Raw genomic sequence first — 22,196 nt, forward strand, 5'->3', positions numbered from 1 at the left:
TTGCACATATCAGGGTTTCCATCATCATGAAAAGCCAGGAAATATCGGGGAATTTCAAAAGTGTGATTTCCAGGGCTGGGAAATCTAATAAATTGACAAAACATAACATAAAATACGAATGCTATAGCATGATAGTATTCCATCACTGTGCCTAACCCGAAATCTTACCCTAAACATACCCTTAACCTCTTTATATGTAACATTATCCCTAAAATCAAGTTTTGACCCTCAAACAGGCTTTTAAAGGTGTATCAGAAAGTGAGGACCGGCCAAAATGTCCTCACTTAACTATCTTTGTCCTCTCAAACCGGTCATTACAAAGTTGTAGACTACAAATAGGGTACACACACCCACACACACGCGCGAGTGGAGTGTGTTTTCTAAATTATATGGCCATAAATACAGTCCTGCTACAGCACACCTGGACCTGTGACCTCGTCACGGATGTGGGCGCGGCGACGGCGCCACGGTCAGAGGCCGCGAGAGCGAGCACAGTTACTCCCGGCGAACGAGGATATGATGATGTACTTTACCGGAGTTTGTCCGGGAATTTCATGATTAAAAACGTCTCGGAAACCATTTTGTCAACGCCGCTTAGATAAAATGAGCACACAAAGAGGATTTTAAAGGTTTTTGAAGAGGAAGTAAACATCGAGGAGCGTCTGGGTGAAATTGAAAGACGTTAGGATATAATATAAACAGAACATCACAGCAGACAGGTAAGTTATTAAAGTTTATTAAGTGGGACTACTCAATGACTGTCTGGTACAGTTAAACAATCACATTGTAAAGAGCAAATAAGTAACAGCAGAACACAGGCTAACTAACGTTAACTCTTTTAAGTGCAATTACTTCTTCTTCACTTCTTCTACTTTACCAAAATTAATGAAAAGACACGAAAATGTACATTTCCTGCAGTATAGCCTACAGTTTTCTTTTTTAATAGTTCGGAGAACAAAAATGTTTAATAATCCCTTACGTTTGTTGAATAGTTAATTATGCGTGTGCATGTGTGCGCATAACCAGTTCTGTATTCTTTCTGTAAACAATGACGGCAGTTACGAGTGAAGAAAAGGATTAGGAGAATGAAATTCTATTTGGATGTTGAGAATGTGTAATTGAGTGTGCGAAAGAAAGCTTTTTGTGTCTGGCCCTATATCTGTAATCTCCAGGGGCCCCTGTGCTACCTGAGACCTTTGTGAGGGCCTGCTGGTTTTCTTGCCTATGGAGTCCTGTTTAAAAACATGACTTCATGGAGAGAGAATGAGAAAAGAGGACTGAACTAGGGAAAGCAGAGGTTAGGGGTGAAATTGACACAGAAAAGATCATGAACTAAGCAGGATCAGGATCTTTTTGCTTTGGAGATGGTGACAGATGAAAGTGTAACATATATTAAAAAGACAAACATCACTTTCTAAAAGAATGCATAGGCAAACTCTTAAATTAATACTCATATATAGCGTATAAAGATAAAATAATTTTTATTTAAATGTCATTTGAGATTATAAGCCATTTAATTTTATTTATCCATTATTATTTTTTTTATATGTATTATTATTATTTATTTTGTGTTTGTTATCTTTAAAAAAAGTAAAGTAACTTAAAAGGAGACAGAGCAGTAAATGGCAATGAAATGACATTTAAGGCAATAAGAAAATGGGAAATGATGAGCAGAGGTCAGTGAACCCAATGAATGTGTGTGGCCTGACTGAGTCTCAAGTGTGTTATTGGTGCAGTTGTTGTTGACGGCGTCATTATGTGGGGGAGTACCGTAGAAGTCAGCGTATCATAAACACTGCTGCAAATATGACCAGAATGCTTGCTTGGAAGTCACACAGTTCCACTTCATTGTGCTTAAAGATCTGGGGCCGGATGCATAAACTGCTAAGACTAGTCTTACAAGTTAGTCATCAATTTTTTTTTAAGACTATTCATAACTTAGATAAAAATGTAGATTGGCCTAATTTGATACTGAAAAGTAGGACTGACTGCATCTTGACTAACTGCTAGTGTGTCTAGTGTAGATCTTAACAAAATGGCTATGTTTACGCAGATTCTCAGAAACAGTTGATCTGCTTGTGAATACATTGATTTCTGATCTTTTGAGGTGAGGTCATTTCCTTTGATAAATATCAGTGCTTTTGATCTTTTGACCTTTTAAAGTTTCTTGAACTAATGCCTTTACAATGAATCTTGAGATTATTTGAATATGACACTTTATATATTTGAGAACTTGAAGTGCTTTTCATCAGTTGATCTTGAATTGTTCAAAGTCAGGAAACCCCTTAACCTTGGCAAACAGAAATCTAGTCATTAGTAAGTGCTATTCAGAGCTCTGTATTACTTAGAACCCCCTCTGAGACTACATGTGGCCTTCTTCTCAGCGAATAATAAAAGGAAGAGGAGATAAATAGAGTTAAGGGTGACAAAGGGAAGGGGGTGGTGGGCATGTTTATAGTCACTTGGTGACTGACAGCACACAAGCTGGCGAGGGGGGGTAGACATCTTCAGAGAAATGGAAGTAAAGGCCTTAATGTACTTTAAGCGAAATAAAAGAATGAACTGATGTGATGCCATTTAGAACAATAATAGGCCAAAATGAAGTTCATTTCCGGAGTTAGAAGTTCCGAAAAAGTTAGTTTTGGCTGGTAAACACCTTCCAACTACTAGTCTGTGGTGTACACATGTACGTAACAGGTAGGTGATGTGCTATGAGTCTCCACCTTCTTTGATGTGGACATCTTCTCTGTTTCATTCCTTCTGTTCAGTCCATTAAGGTCAGATGCGAGTAAAAACATAGCTGCTTTAGTAGAAATTGAAGTTGTATTTTATTTGACACTGTGACACTGACATTGTTTTTTATGTTTAATTCTGTGTAGCGCTGCTTCCTTTAGCAAAATATTTTAACGGTACACAAAACTCAGGGTTCGGTACGTACCTCAGTTTTGAAGTTACGGTTCGGTATGGGTTCGGTAGTGTTTTACTAAACAAATTGTGTCTGTCTTTATAAATAAATTAAATTATAACTAAAAGTTTCTTAAGGGATAAAAACAATTAGCAAATGACTGCTAATGCTATAAACTGTATAGGGAGCCCTTACTTGATCATTACTATAATATTAATAGTTAACAACAGAGCCCAAACTATTTCCTAAATTCAACTGCTATTTATTTTTAGATATAGCCTAATAATTAACTAATCAACACTCCAATGACAAATTGCATGCAAACATGCACATAAGGCAGTTTTTGCAATAACTTCTAAATTTAATTATAAAATTACATTTTTACTCCTATTAGTTGTTGAAATATAATAATTTATACACAGTGGCTGTCATTTTCATGACAGATGTATTTAAACGTACATCAAATAATCAAGACATCACTAACAGTTTAAGTAAAATATAATTAATAGTGCAAATATTAAGCGAAAGAGTTCATTTCTCTGGCGAACTAAGAATCTTTGGACACTGAATGGTTTTTCTGAGGTAAATGCCACATAACATTATTTACAAGCTGTTTTATTGATTTCTGCTGTTGAAACACTTGAGCGATTACGCGAGATATGATCAGATTTTCATTCATGTTTATTCTGTAACTAGTACTGAAGAGGAAGGGATGATTGCTTTCACTTGAGCTCCGTGCCGTCGCTTGAACTGAGGCGCCTATACTGAGATCTGTCACGCCACATTATAGAGCATTAAAACAGCATTTTCTGTTTGATGCAGGTCACTATTCACTGTCATGATGTGGACAATAGGGCTGGGGCTAGGCATGTGACGGTGTCAAATTTTCATGTTGCGATTAATTGCTGAAGCTTTTATCACAGTATACGGTTTTATCACTATATTGAAATAAGTTGCAAAAAAAAAAGTGTTGTCATAGTATATCGTGATATATCGTATTACCGGATAGCGGCACATGTCTAGCTGGGACAATATAACTATGCATCGCAAATCAAGAAATGATTCTGTATCAATGCTGATTTTTTCAGGATATATCGTGATTCTCTCTTGAATTGATTCTGAGCTTAGTTTTTAACAGCAGATGGCACTGCATTAGGGCTGCAACGATTAATCACGATTAATCGTTTGCAAAATAAAAGTCTGTGTTTACGTAATATATATGTGTGTGTTCTGTGTATAATAATTATGTATATATAAATACACACACATATAGGTATAAAGTTTAGAAATATATGCATGTATTATAAATATATATATTTATATATATTTTATATTACATATAAACATAAATATTTTGTATATAAATATAAAATTTTTCTTAAATATATACATGAATGTGTGTGTATTTATATATACATAATTATTATACACAGAACACACACATACAGCTATGGAAAAAATTAAGAGACCACTTAACATTGATTTCTGAACTTGGAGTGGTCTCTTAATTTTTTCCATAGCTGTATATATTACGTAAACACAGACTTTTATTTTGCAAACGATTAATCGCGATTAATCGTTGCAGCCCTACACTGCATACTTTAGAAACAGCCATAATCCTTACACATACCTCTTGAACCTTCTATAAAATAATCATTCATAAAGTTCAAAAAGGTTGACGCGAATTACAAGGGTGTTTTCAGTGGGCTGTTTACATTAACTTCACATCCTAAAAGCATTCTGAGGTGCAAGTACATTCTCAGATTCAGTCGAACGCTCTTCAGCACTCTTCTTTGTGAGCTTTTGAGCATGCGGTTAAAAAACTGGTGTAGAGCGCCATCTGCTGTTAAAAACTAAGCTCAGAATCAATTCAAGAGAGAATCGCGATGTATTCGGAAAATATCGGAATATCGATCTACGAATTGCGATATTTGTCACAGCCCTAATGGACGTGCGTAAGTGTTTTTTTTTTTTATTTATTTTTTTTTTATCCTTTTTGTGTTCTGAAAAAGAGAGAAGGGCATCCAGCATACAACAACCCCAGAGTGAGTAAATAATCACTTTTTATTTTAGACTGAACATTTTTAAAGGTGCCCTCGAATTAAAAATTGAATTTATCTTGGCATAGTTAAATAACAATAGTTCAGTACATGGAAATTACATACAGTGAGTCTCAAACTCCATTGTTTCCTCCTTCTTATATAAATCTCATTTGTTTAAAAGACCTCCGAAGAACAGGCGAATCTCAACACAACACCGACTATTACATAACAGTCGGGGTGTACGCCCCCAATATTTGCATATGCCAGCCCATGTTCCCAACATTATGAAAGGCATTAGACAAGGGCAGCCAGTATTAACGTCTGGATCTGCACAGCTGAATCATCAGACTAGGTAAGCAAGCAAGAACTTAGCCTCAAACTCATTCAGAATCAAATGTAAACAATATAACAGTATATAATACTGACTACATAATCCAACGCATGCATGCCGCATGCATGCCGAACACTTTGTAAAGATCCATTTGAGGGTTATATTAGCTGTGTAAACTTTGTTTATGCACTGTTCAAGGCAAGCGCGAGCTCCGTGGGCGGAGAGCATGAGAATTAAAGTGGCAGCAGCATAAATCGGCTCATATTTAATGATGCCCCAAAATGGGCAGTTAAAAAAATTAATTAAAAAAAATCCATGGGGTATTTTGTGCTGAAACTTCACAGACACATTCTGGGGACACCTTAGACTTATATTACATCTTGTAAAAAAACATTTGATGGCACCTTTAAAAACATCTCCTATTGTGTTCCACAGAAGAAAGTCATACAGGTTTGGAACAATATGAATGAGTAAAACATTACAATTGTAATTTAAGTGAACTGTCATTTTAAAATATTTTGTGTCGGTGCATTGGCTTCTTTGATGGCCTAATTCATAAAATTAGTCCTGCAGACTGACTATAATTTTCTATTTACCAGGCGACCACAACCAGTTGCAAAATTTCCCTCACTTTGATTCGGTTGTAAAATGAAGTCATCAGATTATATTTCTCTGCAGTACAATTCAAAGGCTCTGTTGAAATGTCAAAAGTGCAGTTGCCTTGGTTTTGGATGCTAATTCTGGTGACAGCTTTCAGGTGAGTCATGAACTGAGCGCAGTGTGCCAGTGATGCACCTTCAATCACCACTGATTCGACTCACACACACATGCGTATGTATACACACTCGCACACAGCTGCACGACCTGTAGTTCACCCTGACTCACTGCACACATCCTTTCTCCCATTGTCCAGCATGTTTGCTCTTTGGGAGAGGGACCTAGTGTGAACATGACATCAGTGGATTCTGAAAGAAGGGAGGGGAATATAAAAACATAGGCTGTAAGAAAATCGCAGGACATTTAAAAGAAAGCTTGGACAGAAAGTTGCTGCCTTTGAGCCATCAAAACAAAATGTTGTGTGATTCATAGAAAGTAATGAACAATACAAGCTTTGTCAAGCGGTTGTACTAGAAGCAGGTTTTACCTTGCATGTAGGTTTTTTTTTACTTTTGACCTTTTGGCAACAATACTACAGTTGAAAACTTTTAATGTTTTACACTCACCGGCCACTTTATTAGGTACAGCTTGCTAGTACCGAGTTGGACCCCCTTTTGACTTGTCTTAATTCTACGTGTTATAGATTCAACAAGGTGCTGGAAACATTACTCAGCGAATTTGGTCCATATTGACATGATAGCATCACGTATTTGCTGTGAAGTTTCAGCTCAAAATACCCCACAGAGCATTTAATATAGCATGTCAAATTTGCCCCGATTTGGGTGTGAGCAAAGACACAACAATTTTTAAATGACGGCATGGCAACAACACTCTACTACAACAACTCTTCCTCTTCTCTAAAGCATCCCAACATGGCCTCGCCTCTTTGTTGCGTGTTCTCGGGGGCAGGGTTTATGTACATTTTAGGGTTTGTGATGTCCTTAAACAGAGAATTCTTTAAAAGAAAAATATCTCCCTTTGCATTAAACTTTTAGCGTCCTACATTTGCAGACGTTGTTTTACACTACATTACACACTAACTAAAGTTAGTAAAAAAGTGAAATCGTAAACAACCATTCACACTTCGCACAGTCTGGTGCGATTGCTCTGTTAGTGCGGTTCATTTGAACATGTGAACGCTGCCGTCTGAACCCTGGTGCGCACCAAACAAGCGGACCCAGACCGCTGAAAAGATGGATCTCGGTCTGCTTCCAAACGAACTCTGCTGCGGTTCGAATGATATATGAACGCAACACGGACCAAAAACATGTAAAAGAACCAAAAACAGGAAGATGAAACCCTAGAAAGGACAGAATCCTCACGCATATCGTTTTTTCACATCGCAAGTTTGTCCATCACAGGCATCAGATGCGTGTCTCCTCTCAGCAGATCGTTTATTTCACGAGTTCACACTTACAAAGAAGTCAGGTAAATAAATTGGTAAACGTATTTGGCGTTCTGTCCGGGGAGAGGGCTCCGAGCTCGGTAATCGGCCCGAACACAGAGTAACCAAGAGAGTGTGAGGAGACGGGGTGGTGGAGGGATTCTGGAAACTGTCGAGGATCCTTGGGTGAGTTTTGACTGCGATTATATACAGGCCTGAACTCATGCCGATTGGGTAGATACGTTGATTACAGATTGTTGACAGCTGGTTGAGATGACGTAATCATTAAGATGACGTAATGATTGGGTAGATTATTTGACTTGTTCCTCCTGAACTACGTTAATAAAACATAATGTGTGTGACAGAGGGATTCTCGCCGCTGTTTTGACTCCTTTACACATTTTTATATTTATATACATTATAAACATGTTTAGATCAATTTTAATGCATCCTTGCTGAATAAATGTTTTTTTTTTTTATTGTATAATATAACCAAATGTTTTTTGTCAGCAACCCCCCACAATCTAAATCATATGAATCTATTTTAATTTTTTTTTCTAAAAGTCATAAGTTAATATTCCATCCCAAACATGTTTTTTTTGTTATCGTTTTTTTAAAGCATCCCAGCTAGCACAGCAATGTTGGCTTAACCAGTGGTGTACCTGAGGCAGATTTGTTTATTTGTCCAATGGCAGATGGACAGAGTGATTCGGTCTTTTTTTTTCCATTCCATTGCAGTGTTAGAGCTGCAGAAATCACCTCACCTTTAAAGACATCAGATATGTTCAATAAAAAAAACCTCCATCCATTTCCACGCCTCTGTTGAGCAATGAAACTGGCTTTAATTTGATCTATTCATTGTTTGGGGTTAGACTCTTAAGTTAGGGTGGATACAGACAGAGGAAGAGAAAGAAGGTCAAAAGTATGCAATAACGAATAAATATATCAGTGAGAGGAGTGGAAAAGAGGCCCAAGAGCGGTGGAGGAGTGAAAGACTGAGAAGGAGGGGTAAGAGGGTGTATAAAAGACAGTTGCTGTTCTCGTGTGTCTGGAGGAAAAAAAATGTGCTGGCTGCCTTCACAGTGACAAAACGTGATTATGTTATCATCAGTAATCTTGTGATGATCTTGTGGAATTTTAAATGTTATGACAACTGAGTCGAGCAGATTCCACAGAGAGTCCAAAATGTACTTTTTGCCACACCCAAAGGTGAAAATTTAGCAGCCAAAATATCAGCTATAAAAGTATATTTTTTGCATTATTTTATTATTAATATATCTATTAGTTCTTATAACCAATGTAATCAGTGATTTCGCCCTTGCATTGTGACTCCGGATGAGAAAAAAACCTTTAGGCATCCTATGTAAACTTTAGATTTTTCACTAATATTTTCAGATCTAGCCTATTCATTGAATCAGTTGATTCAAAAATGAATGATTCATTTAAGAATCAAATTGATTTTGGTTTTTTAGTTGAACTCCTTGACTCACGGTGCGTTCCAAATGGGATATATCACCCTCCGAAGGGCAATTTGGAGTGAAAACAATCATGGCCACCAAACCAAAGTGCTCTTCAAAGGGCCCTTCGGAATGAAGGATTACGAAGGGTATAACTGACGGACATATAACTGGGTACAGGAGAGCCAAAACACGCTACTATACATAAATTTTGTTATCATTTTAGTGGTATTTGTATTGGAAACCCTGACTTGTTCAGAAAGGGAAATGGTAACCACTAATGAACATACAGTAAGGTAAAAATGTGGTGGACTCTTGGCAAATGAAATGAATACATTAGGCCAATAAAACAAACAAATAAGTTTATTAAATATGCATGACAAAATGTGCATGAGAACAAATAATTTAGAACTACATGACATGAATTATGCATAGGCAAAATGTATTCATTTAAAACCAATTGCTTATAAAGTAATATCCATTGGCTGTGGTGCGATAAACCAAAAATAAATAAATAAACTAACGTTAAACAAAGGCACAGCTTCCACAATCTACTCATCGTTCAGAGGGAGTTTTTTTGACCCATGCACCCTTCATCCCTTCGAAGCTCTCACTCTAGGTAAACCCTTTGAAGGGATTAGGGCATAGGGATGAGCCCTTCCGAATGGAACGCAGGGTCAATTACATGCAACTAACCCAAACAAAACCCTGTTCCTAACCCTACATTTAGTAAATTAATATTACACAATATGTATAATTGCACTGTAACTAACAAGGACACCTTAAAATAAAGTCTAACAAAGATTGTCGGTGAATTACGAATTAAAATCAGTCTATTTCATCACATAGACTTTAGAAGGCTATAAAGCCCATTTGTCATATGGAGCACTTTTAAGATGCTTTTATGGTGCTTTTGTTTCCTTTTTGAAGTTTGATCAATCGTGTCCCCATTCATTGTAACTGCCTACTTTGTTTTCCAATGTTTAAAAAAAAAACGCTGTGAGTAAATTACATGATTTTAATATTTGGGTGAGCTATGCCTTTTAAAAAAAATTGTGATGGTAGAAATGTACTGTTTAAGAACAAAGATGCGTAATTGATTAGCATTACACATAGTGCCACAACAGTTTTGTTGCTAGGAAACAAAATCATGAACTTCGATCGCAACAATCTCAACCTCTACATTCTCTTTATATAATATAATGATAATAATAATAATCCTTACATTTATATAGCGCCTTTCTGGGCACTCAAAGCGCTTTACATATTGAAGGGGGAATCTCCTCAACCACCACTGTAGAAATTATTTCTACAGTCAGTTTAATTTCTCTCATTGTACGTGCTTGCATACACAAAGGTGTGGAACAGAAGTAATGACAACCTTATCTTGACCTGTTGGCAGACCGTGTCTTTATGGCGTGTACATTCATAGACTAATTATGTGCAGAACATTACTAACTTTTAATGTGTGTTGCAAACTGGAATACTAGAGAGACTGAAACCATTATTCATAAGAGGAAATGCTTTTATATAGGCCTATGTGTGCTTCACAATGCATTCCTGATAGAATGGAAATAAAGAAAAGGATGGAAGAACAACTTCAGACGGTTTCAAAACAGTGTTATGTAATATGAGATAACCAGACCGAGGGGAAGAGGGAGGTAAAATAAGAGATAAACAGTGAAAACATGAACGAAAGCTGTTTCCACGTCATCACTTACTTTCCATAAACTCCCTGGGATTGGAATTAAAACACTGTGAGGTTACGACACATTTTTACTAAAAGTGCAATGACCCCGAAAGCTTTTATAATTGGATGAATTCTGTCATATGCTGGACTTTTAATGCAGCTGTAAACTGAACTGTGATGTAATAACAGATAACAAGCTTATTTACACATCCTACAGTTGTTACACATCCTAGCAATACATCTAATTAACTGGATGTATAGAAGTCAGAAAAATTTGATATGACTGCATAAACCTGATCAGGGCTGTCCTTAGGGTGGTGAAACTGGTGTGACCGCACTAGCCCGCGCTTTAGGGACCCACCCCTCCAGAATGCGTTTGCAAATGGACCGACCGAGGGGGGGCCGCTTCCTCTAACTCGCATTGGGCCCTGCCCTATGCTTGGGACGGCCCTGAACCTGACTACATTTAACAAAACGAGCACATCAGTTTCTGCCATGGAAAAAAAACAACAACAACATAATTGCAACTTTTTATCTCACAATGCGAATTTATATCTCACAATTCTGAGAAAAAAAGTCCGAAATTCCTTGTGAGGGGGAAAAAAGACTGCCTTTATTTTGTCTGAATTGCGAGTTTATATCTTGCTATTCTGACACTTATTTAGTGGTGGAAACAAGCTGATACAGGAGAGAACTGAGGCATAGCTAGAGATTTTTGACTTGGCCTGAAAAGAGCTACCTAGCAACCATCCAACACACCTTGGCAACCAGATAACAGTGTGTTTAAAAAAACAAACAATGTTCACACACTTTTGTGTGCACACTTTTGTAACCATATAATTTCCTGGCAACCATTCATAGCATTGTGCTAGCAAGTTTTGCACCACTCACATTTTCTTCAATGTAATAATGTTGTTATTAATTACTTATATAATTTACTGTACATGTACATCACAGGTATATCAGTGTTGGGGAAGCTACTGTGAAATTATAGCGTGTTAAACTCCAAAGACTGTTAAACTTCTAGTCACCTGAATGCATTGTAAAATTGGTATTATTTTAAATTAAATGCCTAATGGTTTCTTAAATTGTATTACTTTTGATATTCACTTTATTCTCGCCATGAAGATAGCCTTGCTGCTGACATGGCATTAAAAAAAATGGTTCGGATCTGTAGCAGATGTATTGGATATGACTTTTTTTTTGTTATGTTTGTTTGTTTTTTCAACTATTTTACCCAAGCACATTCTTAAAGAATTACTTCACTTCAGAATTAAAATTTCGGCCCCATGTCATTCAAGATGTTTATGTCTTTCATCAGTCAAAAAGAAATTATGCTTTTTGAGGAAACATTCCAGGATTTTTTTCCATATAGTGGACTTCAACATTTACCAACAGGTTGAAGATCCAAATTGTTGTTTCTGTGCAGCTTCAAAGGGCTCTACACTATCCCATATGACGATTAAGGGTCTTATCTAGCTAAATGATTGGTCATTTTCTAAAAAAACCCCCCAAAATGATATACCTTTTAAACACAAATGCTCATCTTGCACTATCTCTGTGATGCACCATACATAATGCAATCACTTTGGAAAGGTAGGCAGAAGTACCGCGGTAGGACGAAAAAATCTCATGTTCTCCAACTTCAAAATCGTCCAACATCATTGTTTTAGCTTCTTTTTTTTTTCTTTTTTTTTTGCAAAGGCCGTTTGGCCAACATGTCCTCCAACCAATACGCCCATATAGGTCATTTGTCACTTCCCTGAAATACGACCCATAGGAGCGTTTGGTAAAGTTGCGCCCCTATCGACAACAGGACACTTTCATTTTAATGCATTGTACCATTTTATCTACGTCATATTTCGGGTTTCGCATAGCTCAAATTATAGAGCATTGCAATATGCAACAATATTCAGTCATGTGATCGTGGGTTCGATTCCAGGGAACGCACATGCTCATAGAGTGTATATGCACTATAAATCACTAAGGGTAGGTTTAGGGATGGGGTAGGTGTAGGTTTAGTCATTAATAAAAAATGAGTTTTGCTAAATGCAAATAGGACAAATGGTGTAAAAAGTCCACACATTGCATTTAAATGAACACATATTAATTGGTAATGACAGTCATACGTTATTTCATGGCAACAGACTTAACACGACACTGTCATTATTTTTACACCAGCTAGAGGGCGCATGACTAAAACGTAAATATAGATCGTAATAATGTGCTTGAAAAAACTATCTATAGGGTCTTTTTTTTGGAGTCTGGTTTGACTTAGTTTTTGCACGTTCGCTTTGTAAACACTTGCTCGGTACTTCCCCTACGTCACACGTGACTTTTCCAGCATAATTACGTAGTGCATGGTGCATGGCAGAGCAGTGCAAGATGAGATTTTGTGGTTAAAACGTTTTTTTTTTTTTTTTTAAGAAAATGACTGATTGTTTCGCTAGATAAGATCCTTATTCCTCGTTTGGGATCGTGTAGAGCCCTTTGAAGTTGGTAGCTGTAGAAGTCCACTATATGGAGAAAAATCCTGGAATGTTTTCCTCAAAAACCTTAATTTCTTTTCGACTGAAGAAAGAAAGACATAAACTTCTTGGATGACATGGGTGTGAATAAATGATCAGGAAATTTTAATTCTGAAGTGAACTAATCCTTTAAGGAATAGTAATGTCATATTTTGATCTGTAGGGGGAGCAGTGAAGCTATAATCTGAGTATGGGCCCTGAGGAGCTGCCTGACCTTATGGACACGGTAGGAAATTGTGTTTCTGTGTGAGGAAAGAACTGTGTATGTTAACATGAATTGTTCAAATGAACACTTTACAACACAAACTCATTTGTTCATTTTCTTACTCATTACACTCAGATGTCGAGAACTCCTCCTCCCTCTCCTCGTCCTTCATGTTCTTCATTCTCACCTCCTCACTGCTCTCCACCAATCTCTACTTGTCCTCCGGCCGTGACCTTACGCTCCCCTGCTACTCGTCACCTGACTCAGATCGACCCCTGGAGGAGACACAGCTGGGAACCTGGAGCCGTGGCACAGGGATATCCACCTAATGACACGCGCAGGTGAAAACACATTTACCTCTGTGGCACTTCAGTACTTCAAAATGCTCCAAGTGAACTCTGCCTGAATTGAGAAAAAAAAAAAAAAACAGTTCTTTAAACCAAAATATTTAATATTACCATGATAGTTGTGGTCTTTTTTTCCTTCTTTTTTTTTTGAGAACTATGGTTGTATTATAGTTTTTATCTTTAGTAATGTATTTGTTGTTGCAATAGTCCATGTACAGCACTTTGGGGTGCACTAGCTGTATCAGAAATGTGCTTTATAAATGAACTTTAAGTTATCGGACTAACTTAGTGGACAATTTGAATATAATCCAAATTGTATAAACATATTCTGTCTCTCTCTCACGCACACACACACGCGCACACACGTGGTTTACGGGAACTCTCCATAGGCGTAAGTTACTGTACTGCATAATACTGCACAAACTGTGTTTTCTATTCTTTTAGACTATCCCATCCATAAACCTACCCATCAGGAAGTGTCCTCATAAACCATGTTTACGTTGTAGTACCCATGTCATTATATACATTTGTGTCCTCATAAACCATATATACAAGAACACACACACAAACACAGAGACACACACACGCATTCGTCCAGAACTGTGCTGATATAGGGCCTCTACTGTGTCTCTCTGTGGACTATTATTGTGAGATCACTACCAGCCAGTGCCAATGTATTCAGTGAGGAGACAGAGACTCACACACACACAGACATGCATGGGTCTCTCCGGTAGGGAGCTAACATTACACTGCAGTTTGGGTCGTTTTCTGGTTAGTGTAACTGACTTAAAATCAACCCAAGGAAGAGAAACAAGTGAGATTGAAGCTTTTAAAACTTTAATGTATTGAGTTTGTATATATGTGTGTGCGTTTACATAAGTATGTGTATGTTTGTTTATGTTATTGCAGATGTACTGTGGAAGTTATAATTTGTGGTTGCTCTGTAAAGATACTTATCAGACTACAAAAACAAATCTGACCTACAATTACTTGCCAAGAGTTATTGTATCATGTCATGCAATAACAATGTATGTGAATTTAGTGTTGATTCTGTCTCTTTTTCAGTGTGAGTTTAGAAGATCTGGACCCAGATGAGATGTCTTTAGTGCTGAACGGTGCACTGAGGTCAAAGAGAGCCCGTGAAGTCCATCGCAGGTCTATCACTCAAGCCTCCCTGACGTCACTTACAGAGGAGGAAGTTGGTGCAGAGTATCAGGAACATCATCGATCAGTGCTGGAGGTTAGAACATGCGCACACAACTAATGAGCTGTATTGCTGTGTGTACATGAAACTTCTAAGGCAGCATCCTTGCTGAAACTGCAAACCCCATAGACAATATAAATATACATAAATGTACATTTTTTCTTTTGACTTTCAGAGATCAAGGTTCAGCACCTCATTTCACTGATCATATTTTGAAAAAGGGAAAAAAACTAACAAATTTAAAGAGTTTCAGACTGTATTTTATGTATATTTCTTAAGCAAAATAAAATAACGCTGCTGACGCATTTGGATTTACAGTAGATGGCAATAAATTCGACCCATATTTATTTACATTATCAAACCAATATGTCAGAGGTTATTTTATGCAGGTTATGAAGTGTTTTAGGTTCTTCTCATCATGTAAGTGCATGTTATCACTTCGAGAAAACCAATGACAAAAAGAGAAAATGAAAAATATTTATAGATGATTGTACTAATATAATGCGGTATGAACCATTTATGTTAAATATGGTCTGAAAAATCTATAGCTAGGTTTGGAAATTTTAGTCTAGAAAAGTAGGGAATTTTGAAATGAAAAAAAAAAAACGTGTAGTCCTGAATGACTGCTGAAAATTCAACTTTTTTTCTTTTAATACATTTTTTTGATAGCAAAGTTATTTTTAACTTTTAATAATGTTTCACAATATTATGTTTTTGCTGTATTTTGATCAAATAAATGCAGCATTAGAGACTTCTTTTTAAAAAACATTAAAAAATCTTACCGACCCCAGTTTTTTGATCGATAGTGCATATGAAATATTTTTATTTTTTATTTAGGCAAGTCTGTTAACTAGTATGTTTTTGTTTGTTTGTTTGTTTGTTTGTTTGTTTGTTTGTTTGTTTTTTCATTCTTTCTAAAACTTTGTCTCAGGAGCAGTCAAATCAGATGCATGGCTGCAGTGTCTCCGCCCCCAGCCTGTGTATGATGCAACAGATGCCTAAGAGCTCCGCCCCTCGTCCACGCTCCTACTGCCATGGTCAGTTAAGTGTGTTTGGGATTTTCCATTCATAAGAACTCATTTAAATGAAATTATGAATTCTTTTTGTTGTTAAAGTTTTATTATATACACTACTGTTCAAAAGTTTGGGGTCAGTAAGGTTTTTTTTTGTAAGAAATAAATTCTTACTGTTTTACTGTATTTTTGACCAAATAAATGCAGCCGTGGTGAGGATAAGAGACTTCTTTCAAAAACATTAAAATTCTTACCAACTCCAAACACTTGAATAGTAGTGTACTTTTCCCTGTTTCTTTAAAATAAAAAGTGTTATAATATTTTTATATTCACTGTTTTTGACTCTTTATTTCTGCCTTGTTCTGAAACTGAAACTAACGGTGAGATGACGGCATTACATCATGTGCTTGTTCAAGTTTTATTTCCTTAAATTAATGAGAACCTTTTTCTTGTCTTGTTCGATGTGATCTAGAGAGTGTTTCGTACCACCAGATTGGAGGTTCATCTCACAGGTGTGTGTTTTAATCAGGCAATGCCTTTTGACATATTGTAAATATCTATACTTTTAATGCAACCATTTCACCTTTTTTCTGGTACAGTATAGACAGTGAGTATGCTGCTCTGGGCTGGGATATAGAAAGAGGACAAATAAAGGCTGAGGGGGATGAAAGCAAAGACGCATCAGGAAATCCCCTGGGACGAACGCTGAGCTTCCTACGCAAGATGACCGCAATTCGCAAGGTATGGGCCCAGCTTTCTTTGTCAGAAAGCAAATCAGTTGACGTTAATTATGATTTCTGCTGGGTGGTTGTGTTAATCTTTCATCAGAAGTGAAGTGTTACCAGTTGCATGCAGCATTTTATTGCAGTGGAACCAGACGGTGTTATTTCAGTCCAACAGAGGGCAGAGTGAGACAGTCGTGCTTATTAGAGAGCTTGATAATTGACATCAAACCTTGTGTGTCCCTTCTCCACTCGTTTTGTCTAACATTTCAGTTTCTGCCTTTATTATTAGTTCTTGTTCTAATGATAAACAGTTTAAACTTTCATTTAGCTCTCAGTTTTAATTCCACAGCTCTGTTTATGCTCAGAATGAGACTCCAGCTTGCCATGAATCATAAGAACCTGGCAAATGCTGACTCACTGTTGCTAACTTAGAAGCCAGCTCCAAAATTGATAAGAAACTGCCACAGATTTTACAGGTTTAATGTCTTATCAAAACCATAATAATTTCTTTTATTAAATTCAAAAATGTTTCAAAACATTTTTTTTTTAAAGTAAATCAGAAAGTCCCAGCGATTTGATGAGGATGCGATGGCATGCAATTGTCTCGCTTTTTTGTGTTTGATAGACAGCCTTTCTTCCTTGGAGCACAAAAGATATTTTGAAGAATCTTGGTAACCATTTTGGTTACCATTGACTTTCATTGTATGGACAAAAACTCAGATGTTACTCAAAATATCTTCTGTTATGTTCTACAGAAGAAAGAACGTCAGGTTTGGAAAGACATGAGGGTGAGTAAATTATGACTTTTTTCATTTTTGGGTGAATTATCCCTTTAAGTTTCAGTTAGTTCAAGCAATCCATTGGCTGGTGTAGGAAACGTCGGGAAACCCATATGGCTGAATGAAAAAGCAGCTTTTGTAGTTTTAAGGATGGATAGAGGTCAAAACATTATCTTTGACCCAGTTTACTATGACACACGAGGAAGCAGGATTTTATGGTTGAGTGATGACAGGTCTGAAGATGACATTGTTTTTGAGTCAGTATCACAGTGAAAACAGCCCTTGTTTGCTCATATTAGGGTTAGTCATGTTCTTGGACTGTCAAATCTGTAGAAGTCTGTTTCAGAGTAAAAATAATGTCAATTAGGAGAATGTTTACAGTGAGACAAAGTTTACAATGAGATATGATTTTTTTTTTAACTACACTAGCCTTCAAAACTGAGCATGTTCACATTTATTTGAGCAAAAATACTGTAAAAACTAATATGGTATATATATATATATATATATATATATATATATATATATATATATATATATAAAATTTATTTTTTTTTTTCAGCATCTTTACTTTAGTCTTCAGTGTCACATGATCCTTCAGATATCATTCTAATTCTAATGCAAGAAACATTTATGACGTTTGAAAACCATTGATCTTATTTTTTATTTTTTTTTTGTGGAAACTGGGATTCTTTGATGAATAGTTTAAAAGAACATAATTTATTTGAAACACATTTTTGTAACAGTGTGAAAGTCTTTGCTGTCACTTTTGATCATTTAATGTGTCCTTGTTGGAAAAGTTTTAATTTCTTAAAAAAAAATCTTACATAGATATAAATATAAATTATATAAAGTAATTAATATAAACATCTTATTATTATATTTTAATCTACATCCCATTGTAAACCTAAATTACTATTATTATTATTATTATTATTATTAGGGGCCAAGCACCGAAGGTGCTTAGGCACCTATTGTTATTGTTGGCGTTCCGTACGCTTATTATTCTTCTTCTTCCGTTTCTTCTTCCGCTCTTGAAGTCTATGGCAGCCCATAGAACCGCTTGCGGGAAAGTTGTGAAATTTGGCACACTGTTAGAGGACAGTCTGACCTTTGTCCATAGCAAATTTGGAGTCTCTAACTCAATCCCTCTAGCGCCACCAGCTGTCCAAAGTTGCACTTATGTTTATGTTAATAACTTTTGAACCATAAGGGCTAGAAACAAATATCCCTTTTCCTCTGATTCCTTAGGTCAAGTCGAATTGATTGCACCCTATGACGTCATTTTCCGTCATGAAAATTTTTCCGCCATTTTGAATTTTCTGAAAAACCTACTTTTTCGAACTCCTCCTAGGCCGTTACTCCGATTTTCAAAAAAATGGAACCAGATCATCTTCAGACCATGCTGACAAAAAGTTATGGAATTCAAGTTGATTCCTCAAACCGCTTTCGAAAAACATGTGAACGAATTGTACGTAGTGCTTGCGAAAATAGACATAAGGCTGTATCTCCGCAACGCTTTATCGTATTCAGACCAAACTTGGTACATGTCATCACAAGCATGACCTGAGGCAACATGCATCGTTTCGGCGCAGTGCCACCTAGTGGTGCGGAGATATGAAAAATGGATATTTTTGCTTATAACTTCTGATGGGTTTGTCAAAAAAACAAAAATTTGGACTCGTTGGATTCGGGGCATCATGCCGAGTCGAATGATATCCAATTTTTCCATATTGGCCGTTTTAGCTGTCGGCCATTTTGAATTTTGTGCTAAAATGCTGTATTTTACAAACGCATTAGCGTATCGTTATGAAACTCGGTATGGGTCATCAGAACAATGCCCTGAAGCAGCCTGAGAAGTTTCGGACCAGCGCCACCTTGTGGTCAAAAGTTATAACAAAATTTACAAAAATGCTAATAACTTTTGTCTATATTAACCAATTGTAATGAAACTGGTCTCAGTAGATTCCTTGGGTCATGCTGAGAACAAAGATATCAAATTTGCCATAGTCAGCTGAAATTCCTGTCCGCCATATTGTTTTACTTTAAAAACCTACTTTTTCGAACTCCTCCTAGACCGTTGCTCCGATTTTCACCAAAATTGAACCGTATCATCTTCAGACCATGCCGACAAAAAGTTATGGATTTCAAGTTGATAAGTCAAACCGTTTTCGTATACCAGAGCAAAACATTTGAGATATGATGCAAAAATGACTCTTGAAGCTGTATCTCTGCAATGTTTTATCATATTCAGACCAAACTTGGTACGTGTCATCACAAGCATGACCTGAGGCATCATACAGTGTTTCGGCGCAGCGCCACCTACTGGAGTGGAGATATGAATAATGGCTATTTTTGCTTATAACTTCTGATGGGTTTGACCAAAATTCATAAATTTGGTATGGTTCATCAGGACAATGCCCTGAAGGAGCCTGAGAAGTTTCGGACCAGCACCACCTTGTGGTCAAAAGTTATAACAAAATTTACAAGGCATGATGCAAAAACGACTCTTGACGCTGTATCTCTTCAGTGCTTTGACATATTGACACCAAACTTTGCAAGTGTTATTGTCACCTCACTCTGACCATACGACAACAATTTGGACACAGCGCCACCTATTGGTCGAAAGTGATGAAACAGTAAATCCTCATTTTTGATCATTTTTCAGCTCTTTTACCTAAAATGATCTTAATAGGTCTTTAATTGCTCACTGCTGCTGTTGGTCTGATGCTCACAGCCATGTTGGCTGGCTTCTTGTGCTGTTTTTGTGCTTGGCCCCGTAATTGCTGCTTGCAGCTATATTTATTATTCTTCTTCTTCTTCCGCTCTTGAAGTCTATGGCAGCCCATAGAACCGCTTGCGGGAAAGTTGTGAAATTTGGCACACAGTCAGGGGACAGTCAGACCTTTGTCCATAGCAAATTTGGAGTCTCTAACTCAATCCCTCTAGCGCCACCAGCTGTCCAAAGTTGCACTTATGTTTATGTTAATAACTTTTGAACCATAAGGGCTAGAAACACAATTCTTTTTTCCTCTTATTCCTTGGCTCAAGACGAATCGAACGCACCCTATGACGTCATTTTCCGTCATGAAAATTTTTCCGCCATTTTGAATTTTCTGAAAAACTTACTTTTTCGAACTCCTCCTAGGCCGTTACTCCGATTTTCATGAAAATTGAATCAGATCATCTTCAGACCATGCTGACAAAAAGTTATGGAATTCAAGTTGATTCCTCAAACCGTTTTCGAAAAACTAACGAACTAATTGTACGTAGTGCTTGCGAAAACAGAAGTAAGGCTGTATCTCCGCAACGCTTTATCGTATTCAGACCAAACTTGGTACATGTCATCACAAGCATGACCTGAGGTACCATGCAGTGTTTCGGCGCAGCGCCACCTACTGGTGCGGAGATATGAAAAATGGGTATTTTTGCTTATAACTTCTGATGGGTTTGTCCAAAAATCATAAATTTGGTCTCGTTGGATTTGGGGAATCATGCCGAGTCGACTGATATCCAATTTTCCCAATTCGGCCATTTTGGCCGTCGGCCATTTTGAATTTTGTGCTAAAATGCTGTATTTTACGAACGCATTAACGTATCTTTACAAAACTTGGTATGGGTCATCAGCACAATGCCCTGAAGGAGCCTGAGAAGTTTCGGCACAGCGCCGCCTTGTGGTCAAAAGTTATAACAAAATTTACAAAAATGCTAATAACTTTTGACTGTATTCACCAATTGTAATGAAACTGGTCTCAGTAGATTCCTTGGGTCATGCTGAGAACAAAGATATCAAATTTGCCATAGTCAGCTAAACTTCCTGTCCGCCATATTGTTTTTCTTTAAAAACCTACTTTTTCGAACTCCTCCTAGACCGTTGCTCCGATTTTCACCAAAATTGAACCGTGTCATCGTCAGACCATGCCGACAAAAAGTTATGGATTTCAAGTCGATAAGTCAAAATGTTTTCGTATACCAGAGCAACGAATTTGAGGCATGATGCAAAAACTACTCTTGAAGCTGTATCTCTGCAATGCTTTATCATATTCAGATCAAACTTGGTACGTGTAATCACAATCATGACCTGAGGCATCATACAGTGTTTCGGCGCAGCGCCACCTACTGGAGTGGAGATATTAAAAATGCCATTTTTGCTTATAACTTCTGATGGGTTTGACCAAAATTCATAAATTTGGTATGGGTCATCAGGACAATGCACTGAAGGAGCCTGAGAAGTTTCGGACCAGAGCCACCTTGTGGTCAAAAGATATAACAAAATTGACAAAAATGCTAATAACTTTTTTTCTAATTGCTCTCTACTGCTGTTGGTCTGATGCTCCCAGCCATGTTGGCTTGCTTCTTGTGCCATTTTTGTGCTTGGCCCCGTAATTGCTGCTTGCAGCTATATTTATTATTATTATTGTTGTTGGTAATAAAGTCACAATTGGAGAAAAGGAACACAGTTACCTTTATTTATTTATTTATTTATTTATTTATTATTTTTAATTTTAAGCAGATAACACATAAACCTTCCCATGTTCCAGTTCAATATAATGTGTCATTCATCACATACACCCTGTTATCATTAAAACCCATACTCTTATCATTATAGCTAAAGGTCTGTTTGAATTGCGGGCCTTTCCATGACATCATACCACTAAAAATCACACACACACACGTTCTGTGTGGATCTTGAGGGAGCTTCGACAGAATTGGCGCTCATGATTACTCGTCCACTTTAGGGAGTATGATTTTAGTGCCAGGCCTGCAGGCTCCAACACAAACAGTCCAGCAAAAGAAGGAGGAGTTTTATGAGGCAGGCACTTTCTTTATAAAGCAAGCTAGACTCTTCACTTAAATAGTCTTTTTCTTTTCCTCGACTTTTTAAAACCCTAATTGCCACATTATTCTGTCTGAGGTTTTGTTGAATGC

The 22,196-nt window shown here is 37.0% G+C and overlaps 1 protein-coding gene across 2 annotated transcripts in view; it reads left to right on the forward strand.

Moving 5' to 3' along the window:
- Positions 1 to 489: 489 nt before the first annotated feature.
- arhgef2a (Rho guanine nucleotide exchange factor (GEF) 2a) overlaps positions 490 to 22,196 on the forward strand; it is a 69,968-nt gene continuing 48,261 nt past the window's right edge. The window contains exons 1-8 of one of the 2 annotated variants that reach the window (XM_067411368.1): positions 490 to 719; positions 13,158 to 13,220; positions 13,335 to 13,540; positions 14,612 to 14,786; positions 15,682 to 15,787; positions 16,236 to 16,275; positions 16,363 to 16,504; positions 17,244 to 17,276. In XM_067411368.1, coding sequence (XP_067267469.1) covers positions 13,185 to 13,220; positions 13,335 to 13,540; positions 14,612 to 14,786; positions 15,682 to 15,787; positions 16,236 to 16,275; positions 16,363 to 16,504; positions 17,244 to 17,276 — 738 coding nt within the window. In that variant the 5' untranslated portion in view covers positions 490 to 719; positions 13,158 to 13,184. The remainder of the gene's footprint in view (positions 720 to 13,157; positions 13,221 to 13,334; positions 13,541 to 14,611; positions 14,787 to 15,681; positions 15,788 to 16,235; positions 16,276 to 16,362; positions 16,505 to 17,243; positions 17,277 to 22,196) is intronic. The other variant, XM_067411369.1, reaches the window with a different exon arrangement.

This window comes from Chanodichthys erythropterus, chromosome 15 (genome assembly GCF_024489055.1).
Source record: "Chanodichthys erythropterus isolate Z2021 chromosome 15, ASM2448905v1, whole genome shotgun sequence".
Classification (NCBI taxonomy): domain Eukaryota; kingdom Metazoa; phylum Chordata; class Actinopteri; order Cypriniformes; family Xenocyprididae; genus Chanodichthys; species Chanodichthys erythropterus.